This window comes from Ciconia boyciana, chromosome 24, assembly GCF_034638445.1.
Source record: "Ciconia boyciana chromosome 24, ASM3463844v1, whole genome shotgun sequence".
NCBI classification, from domain to species: Eukaryota; Metazoa; Chordata; class Aves; order Ciconiiformes; family Ciconiidae; genus Ciconia; species Ciconia boyciana.
In genome coordinates, this window is record NC_132957.1 from 5410287 (window position 1) to 5418074 (window position 7788).

Sequence of the window (7788 nt, forward strand, 5' to 3'; positions counted from 1 at the left end):
GCCTGCACGGGCCGTGCCCCCCGCTGGCCCCGCACCTGGGTGAAGAAGCCGTGGTCCAGCACGTCCCGCAGGCTGGGCCGTGCCGCGGGCTCGGGGGCCAGCAGGCAGGCGATGAGGGCCCGGGCGCGGGGCGAGAGGTGGGGAGGCAGCGGGTACCGGCCTGCCCGGATGTGCCGGTACAGCTCCTGCCGGTGAGCCGCCTCGAATGGGGGGCTGCCTGTCAGCGCTGCGTACCTGGGGGGGGTCCAGCTGCTCGGCGGGGTCGGGAGCACCCCCTGCCCGCCTTCCCTCCCTCCAGGTCCCCGCTTACATGGCGCAGCCCAGGGCCCAGACGTCCGAGGGCACCCCGTGTCCCTTGCGGTCCAACACCTCCGGGGCCAGGTAGTTGGGTGTCCCGCAGAGCGCCCTGGGGAGACGGGCAGGGTGAGCCGCGGCCCGGCAGCACCCCCCGGCAGCACCCCGGCCCCACTCACCCCCAGCACCGTCCAGCCGGTGCCTCCCGCCGCGCCAGCCCCAGGTCCCCGATCTTCACCTGCATCTTCTCGGTCACCAAGAAGTTGCCTGCGGAGGGAGGTGAGCCCGAGCGGGGCTGGTGTGGCTCACCCTCCCGCCGCCCCGGCTCTGTCCCACGCACTCAGCTTGAGGTCCCGGTGGACGATGCCCTGTCCGTGGAGGTAGCGCAGCCCCGAGATGATCTGCCGCAGGTAGTACCGCACCTCCGGCTCCGTCAGCCTCCCCCGGGCCCGCAGGATGTCAGCGAGGGACTGGGGACGGAGCGAGGTGCCGGCTCGGGGCCTGGCGAAGCCCCGGCATGGGGATGCTCCGTTTTGGGGTGCCGGCGCTTGCTCACCCTCCGGCTGCAGTACTCCAGCAGCAGGTAGACGTGGCTGCAGTCGACGAAGTGCCCGTGGAGGCGGACGATGTGCCGGTGGCGCAGGCGGCCGTGCAGCTCCCGCTCCCGCTCCACCTGCATCGGCGTGAGCCCGGCAGCCCCTCGGGGAGCCCTCTGGATCTGGGGACCCCCAGCACGCACCCTCGGGGAGATGGGGATGGGAACCTACCCAGTGACCCGGGAAGGAGGGAGAAGGGGCAAGGGCAGGGCTGTGGGGCTCTGCGGGGTCCCCATGGGCATTGCTCCCCCTCCTTGGGGACTTCGTGTCCCCCCTCCAGACTCACCCTCTCCCCGATGCCCACTGCGGTGAGCCGGGCTCGCGGGATGACCTTGGCTGCGTAGACCCTGCCGCTGGCCACCTCCGTCAGCTGGTAGCAGCGCCCGAAGGTGCCCTGCGAGGACAGTCCGCAGCAGTGAGCAGCCCGGCACCCTGGGGCGAGCCGAGGGGCGAGCGGCTGTGGCAGAAGGGGGTCCCGGGTGTCAGGGTGCCCGGCCGTGTGCCCTTCCCTGGGGGCCAAGGAGCCCAGGGGACCCGGTGGTGGCCCCAGACACCCGCTCCTCTCTGGCTCAGTCCCAGTGTCCCCGCTGCTGCCTCAGTTTCCCCTTCCCCAGAGGGGATGTGGTGGGCACCTCGCAGCGCGGGACATATCGGGGACCCCCTGCAGCCCCATGGGGTGCAGGTGTGTGACACTGCCGGGGTGTCCAGTGGGGAGGGGGTGCTGGCTGGGGTGAGGGGCTCTCTGGGGGTGCAGGGATGGGGCCGGCGTGGGGGCGATGGGGGATTTACCTCTCCCAGAAGCCGTCCCCGCTTGTAGAGCATCCCGCTGCCCGTGTCCGCGATGTACCACCCGGGGAGCTCACCCGCTCCGCACCCCCGGCCCATCCTGCCCGCTCTGCTGTGCCCTGCAGCGGGGACACCCCAAGGGACACCCCCACCCCGGCACCGTAACCCCTTCTGCTCCGGGCTGGGGGTGCCTGGGGTTGCGCTACGGGACCTGAGGGTGCTGGGTGCGAGGGGGGGGCACCCAGGACCCCAAGCACCCCCCCCCCCCCAGCAGGTCCCTCTGCATCTGCCAAGCACTAAGCAGAGACCCTCGGTGGGACCAAACACCCCCCCCCCCGGCGATGCAGGGGGGGACCGGGAGGGTCCCGGATCAGGATGAGATGGGGTGGGGGGGTCCCGTCTTCCCCTTCTCCTCTGCATCTGGGGCTGGTGGGGTCCCCTCGCCCACCGGAGCTCCGGGCCCCGAAGGGTTAACGGGCGGCCGGGGAGGGCTGGGCGCACCTTTGGGGTTGGATATTAATAACGCGGCGGGGAGGGACGGGAGGCGGGGGGGGGGGAAGCCTGGCCGGGCCCCCCCGGAGCTGCGCAGGCGATGCCCGATCGTCCCGTGTCCCCCCGTCCCCGCCGCTGAGACGCCGGAGCGGGACTGAGCTCGCCGGGACGCCCCGGACGAGGGGCGGCATGGCCGGGTGGGGGTGTCGGGGCGGCTCGGTCCCCCGTGGGGGACCCCACGATGCCGGGTAAGGTCCCGATTTCTGCTTAATCCCTCGCGGATCCCCAAGATCCCCCCCCTCCCCGACGCCCCGCCTGGGGTCAGCTCCGCTACTGCGGGGAAACTGAGGCACGCGGTGCCCCCCCCCGGGCATCACCCGACCCTCGCCGGGCTTCGGACCCCCCCATCCCCTGCCCTGCCGGGGGGCTCAGGCGTGCGGGGCTGCGGGCGGCCACTCGCGACCCCCGGTCCCCGTGGGAGCTGAGCGGAAGGAAACCGGCTCGGCCGGGGGATTCCCCGACACGGGGCTGGGACCCCGGCACCCCCCGGCACCCCCAGGCTGGGCGGGCCGGGGTCCCTCCAGGGTCAGGCGCTTTGGGAGCGGGGGGCCCCCCCGCCGCCCCCCATCCTGCTCGGCCCACGGCGGGGCCGGATCCGGATCCGGGACCGAGACGGAGCCCCGGCCCCGCCGCGCAGGTCTGCTCCTGTTCCGGCAGGCAGCGGGCCCGGCCCGGCTCCCCGCCGCGGGGCCGTGGGTGCGGCGGGGCCGTCTCCCGTGGCCGCAGCCGCGTGGGCACGTGTGCGGGGCGCGGCGTCGCCCGCTGGGCTGCACCCACCGGCCCGGCCCCGCTGGGGCTCGGAGGCCCCGGCGTTGCCGTGCGGCACCGGACACCCCGCGTCCCCTCCGGCTGCGTCTCGTCCTGCCGCCGCCTCGGCTCCTTCCCCCTCGCCGGGGTCCCCCCCCCCCCGGGCGGGGGGCTCGGCGGTGGCCGTGGGACACCCCGCTGCGGGCCCCCGGTCCCCGGGGACGGCGGGGCTCAGGGCTCCGCTCCCGCAGGCACCCGCGGCCGTGGCGGCTGCTGCTCCTGGCCTGGCTCAGCCTCGGCTCCGCGCAGGTGAGGGCTTCGGGGTGCGCAGCGGCACCCCCGGGCTGCTCCAGCCCGGCCCCGGCGCTGACCGCCGCCTTCCTCCACGCAGGGTCCGGTCCTGGGGACGCTGGCGCGGGTCCCCGAGCCCCCAGCCCCTGCTCGGCCCCGCCGGCAGCCGGCCCGGGGCGCCTGGGGGCCCTGGGGACCCTGGAGCTCCTGCTCCAGCTCCTGCGGGGACGGCGTTGCCCTCCGCACCCGGAGGTGCCTGCGGTGAGTGGGGGACGGGGCGGCACGGCCCCCCCCCCCCCCCCCCGGGGCGTCCCCCCGCAGCACCCGCACCCCGTGACACGGCTCTGCCACTGCCGCCGCGCGGGTCCCCGGGGCCCTCGGCACCACGCTGTGCCCTGGCCAAATTTCACCCTGATTTTGGAGGGGAAGGGATCGGGGAGGGCGGGGGGAGCCGGACCCCGCCGCCTCCATCCTGGGGTGCAGCTCTGGCAGGATGCGGCCCCATGGGGGACGTGGTGGTCCCCGCTCCTGCTCCCCCGTGGGGATGCATCCCAGCCCGGCTGCGGCCCGGTGGCTCGGTGGCATCCTGGCCCCGGAGACGGGGAGAGTCCCCGCGGGGGACGCAGGGTGCAGGCAGGGATGCTCGAGGGGGCCGTGCCCCGGCCCCACGGCGCTGACACTGTGGCCGCAGGTCTGCCGAGGAGGAGCCGTGCACGGGCGACCCGCGGCAGTACCGGCTCTGCCAGCTCCAGGTGAGCCTTGCGAGGGCCATGGCACCGGCACGGCCGGCCCCGGCCCCGGTCCCGGCCCCGGTCCCGGTCCCGGTCCCGTGGGGCTCCATCCTGCCGCTCCCGCAGGGCTGCCCCGGCGGCTCGGTGCCCTTCCGTGCCATGCAGTGCTCCCTCTACGACAACAAGCCCGTCCTGGGCACGCCGGCCCGGTACCGCTGGGTGCCCTTCCACGGAGGTGAGTCCTGGGGCGGCATCACGGGGCTGACCGGGGGCCACGGCTGCCACTGGTGTCACCCCCTTCCCTTCCCGCTCGGCTCCGGCAGCCCCCAACGTCTGCGACCTCAACTGCCTGGCCGTGGGGCACAACTTCTACTACACCTTCGGCCGGGTGCTGGACGGCACCCGCTGCGGCCCCGGCTCCCCAGACCTCTGCATCAGTGGGCGCTGCCTGGTGGGTGCACACGGGGCCGGGACCGCCGGGACCCCCAGCCCTGACCCCCAACCCTGAGGCCACGTCTCGGCTCCCTGCAGAGCGTGGGCTGTGACGGGATCCTGGGCTCGGGCGCGCGGCCCGACGCCTGCGGCCAGTGCGGTGGCGGCCATGACACGTGTCTCTTCGTGCACCGGCTCTTCCAGGGCGCGGACCCCTCCTCCGGTGAATGAACCATTGCCCCGGCCCCCTCCATGGGTGAATGCTTTGGCTCTTGGCTCCCCTGTCCTCCCGTCCCCCATCTGCGTCCCCAAGGCATCGCCCGGGTCCCCCATCCCCTCTCCATCTGCCCCGTCCGCTGGCGCATCGTCCCTGATCCCTTCCTGTCCCCAGCATGCGGGGACAGGGACAGCGGGCTCGGAGGAGACCCCTCACTGGGGTGATTTTGCCTCCTTGCAGAGGGTTTTGCTCCTCTGGGGGCTGGGTGGGGGGTCTCTGGGGCACCCCTGTGGTCCCCAGGGGTGTGCAGAGGTGCCTGGGGACAGCCGGGGTCCACGCGGTCCGTATCCAGTGTCCACGGGGTGCCTGGCCAGGCTGCCGGGACGATGATGCCCGTGAGGGCAGACAGCCCCAGATGGCACCCCAGGGCCTCCCAGGGCCATCGCGGGGTGCCCCAGATGTCCCAGTACGTGGGGCCTGGCTGGGTTAACGCCGCTGGTGCCGGGGACGGGGCTGGGGCTGCCCCAGACCCAGAGCTCCCCTGTGCCCTGCCCCCTCCCACCCCTGCCCTGGCCCCCCTGTCCCCGGGCTGTCCCCTCGGGCCGTGCCCCGGCTCTGCCCTGACTCTGCCCCCCCCCCAGGTTATTTTGGGTACATGAACGTGACCAAGATCCCGGCTGGGGCCACCCACATCAAGGTGACGGACAAGAGCCGCAACTACCTCGGTAGGACGTGTCCTGTCTCTGTCCCAGTCAGTCCCAGTCCATCCCACTTGATCCTGGTTGGTGCCACCCGTGGGTGCGGGCAGGGCAGGGTGGCCGTGCCGTGCCGTGCCGTGCCGTGCCGGTTCCCCCACTCAGACGCTGGTTTGAGTATCGTGGGTTCAGTGAACTCGCCGGCGCTCGGGGCGCTTTTCCAGAGGCCGCGGCCACGGGTTTTGGGAAGGGCTGAGCTGGAGCGGGGCCAGCCCAGCCACCGTGGGACCAGGACAGTGACCCCCTTCCCCAGACTCCCCAGTCCCCCTCCCGAAGCAGCCGGGGCCCCATCCCCACTGGGACCAGGGCTTGGGGGCTCGGGGGGGGGTTTGCACACCAGGGTTTGGCTCCGGCTTGGGACCGAAGCCAAGTTCTTACAAGAAAGCAGATTTCTCCCGAGCCCCGACCGCAGCTCTCCCAGCCCACGCTGCCCTCCCCGCTCGGGGAGAGGCCTCTGCTGGGGACCCAGGCGGCCGGGCTGCCCCCCAGCCCAGCCCAGCGCGGGGGTCCCAGGGACCGTGCGGTGCTCGGCCCCCGGACGCGCTCCCTCCTGCAGCCCTGATGACGAGCGATGGGCGCTACGTGCTCAACGGGGACTGGTCCATCGCTTGGCCGGGGCCGTACGAGGCAGCCGGCACCCGGTTGCGCTATGCCCGGGCCCCTGATGGCACCGAGAGCCTGGAGGCGGCCGGGCCCACCAGCGAGGACCTGCACGTGATGGTGAGGGCAGGGGCGGCGCGGGGACGGGGGGCAGCTGGCCCCCAGCCCCCATCGCTCCCCTTAGCTCTGCCCCTGCCCGCGCAGGTCCTGCTGCAGGAGCCCAACCCTGGCATCGAGTACGAGTTCTGGCTGCCCCGCCGGCAGCCCGAGCCTGGCCGTGGTGACGCCAGCCCCCTGCGGCAGCCCCAGCCCCGGGGGGCCGGCAGCCCCCCACCCCAGGAGCCCCCGGTTACCCCGGCCCCCGCGCCACCGCCCCAGCCCGGGGGCTCTGCCACCAAGCCGCTACCAAGAAGCCCCCCTGGCCGGAGCGGGGCCAGGGCTGCTGCAGGTACCTGCTCCCCCATGGGGGTCCCCACAGGCCCCCGCACCCCTGGGCTCTCTGCTGAGGGGAGGGTCCCGGAGAGCTCCCGGGGTTCTCCATGAGATGGGGACCCTAAAAAAGGGCCCCCTGACTTAACCCTCCCCGGGACCCTTGGCACCCTGGCATGTGCCCTCTCTCCTTATGGGATGTGGGCCCCCATGCCCCCTCCCACTGCCACAGGAGGGGGTTTTGGGGGTGCCGTGTCCCCTCTCTCCCCCTAAACTGCTGCAGCTTTGTCCCCGCAGGGAGATGCGGGAGGTGCCACCCGGCCAAGGGACGCTCCCAGCGCATCCAGCACTTCTGCCAGAGCGACTTCGGTGAGCGCCGGGGACGGGAAGGGTCTCGGGGCGATGCTGGGGGACGTGCCCGGCTCAGGGTGCCCCATGCTCGCCCCGCAGTCTTCCAGGGCCGGATCCTGGCACGGCGCTTGCTGGGGCAGGAGACGCGCTACGAGGTGGAGGTGAAAACGCCGTATCGGCACCGCTTCCCGCTGGTGCCCCGGGAGTACGTGTGGGTGCCCAACACCTGCGGCTGCCCCCCGCTCCAGGAGGGCGGCGAGTACCTGCTCATGGCACGGCGGCACGTCAACTACGAGCGCACGCTCAACCGCATCCTGCTGCAGGACGACGGCTACGCCCGGCCATGGACGCCCCGCGAGGACCGGCTGGTGCGGGAGGCAGCCCGGCACTGCCCGCAGCCCCGGCCGCCCTGAGCCCCCTCCCCGGCTCCATCGCCCGGGGAGGGCGTGGGCCGGCGGGACCCCGAGGGCGAACCTGGGGGCTGGAAATGCTCCTGCCGTGCGCCGAGCCCTTTCCATGGCCGTGGAGGGGCCAGGGCCCCCAGGGCCCCCCGTCCTGCCCTCCGCCCCGTGCCGGGCATCTCGCCATCCTCGGGGTCGACTTGGCTGCGGGGGAGTGGAGGAGGGTGGTAATTTATTTTTTTGCAGAAAATAAACCTGTATATCACCTTGCTTGCCGCGTGCCCCTTCGTGGCTGGAGCCAGCCCAGGGTGTCCCATGCCCTCCCCACCCCAGGGTGCCCGGGCAGGGGGTCCCCTCCCGCATCCCCATGCTGAGCCCCCGGAGCAATGCACCCGCCCAGCAGCGTGTCCCTGTCCCTGAGGTGGACACCTGCCAGGCTCTGCCTTTCAAGGTCGGGGACCTGCCGCTTATCTCTCTTCCGGCGGAGGCGAGCGGGTCCCCCCCCCTGTGCCGGAGCCCCCTCGCCCGTAACCCAACCCGTGGGCTGGCGGGCGCAACCATGGGGCCCATGCGGGAACGGGACGTGCCTGGGGGTCCCGCGGGGAT

At 73.6% G+C, this 7788-nt stretch overlaps 1 protein-coding gene across 4 annotated transcripts; it reads left to right on the plus strand.

Moving 5' to 3' along the window:
- Nucleotides 1–2272: 2272 nt before the first annotated feature.
- Nucleotides 2273–7328, plus strand: ADAMTSL5 (ADAMTS like 5). 4 transcript variants are annotated; one of them, XM_072845394.1, is made up of 12 exons: nucleotides 2273–2416; nucleotides 3227–3284; nucleotides 3367–3527; nucleotides 3958–4018; nucleotides 4124–4232; nucleotides 4321–4448; nucleotides 4529–4652; nucleotides 5288–5371; nucleotides 5814–6121; nucleotides 6206–6449; nucleotides 6728–6799; nucleotides 6881–7328. In XM_072845394.1, exons 1-12 carry the CDS (start codon nucleotides 2358–2360, stop codon nucleotides 7192–7194), a joined length of 1722 nt encoding a protein of 573 aa, XP_072701495.1. In that variant the 5' UTR covers nucleotides 2273–2357; the 3' UTR covers nucleotides 7195–7328. The 4 variants fall into 4 exon arrangements, with proteins under 4 accessions (XP_072701495.1, XP_072701496.1, XP_072701499.1 ...); XM_072845395.1 differs by having other exon boundaries at nucleotides 5958–6121; XM_072845398.1 differs by having other exon boundaries at nucleotides 6714–6799; nucleotides 6881–7065.
- Nucleotides 7329–7788: the final 460 nt, after the last annotated feature.

Excerpts from the sequence above, each read along its gene's own strand:
- ADAMTSL5 (XM_072845394.1), top strand. The coding sequence starts at position 2,358 with ATGGCCGGGTGGGGGTGTCGGGGCGGCTCGGTCCCCCGTGGGGGACCC. Across the intron at positions 4,449-4,528 it reads GCATCAGTGGGCGCTGCCTG|AGCGTGGGCTGTGACGGGAT; the intron begins GTGGGTGCACAC and ends GGCTCCCTGCAG. Across the intron at positions 6,800-6,880 it reads CTTCTGCCAGAGCGACTTCG|TCTTCCAGGGCCGGATCCTG; the intron begins GTGAGCGCCGGG and ends CTCGCCCCGCAG.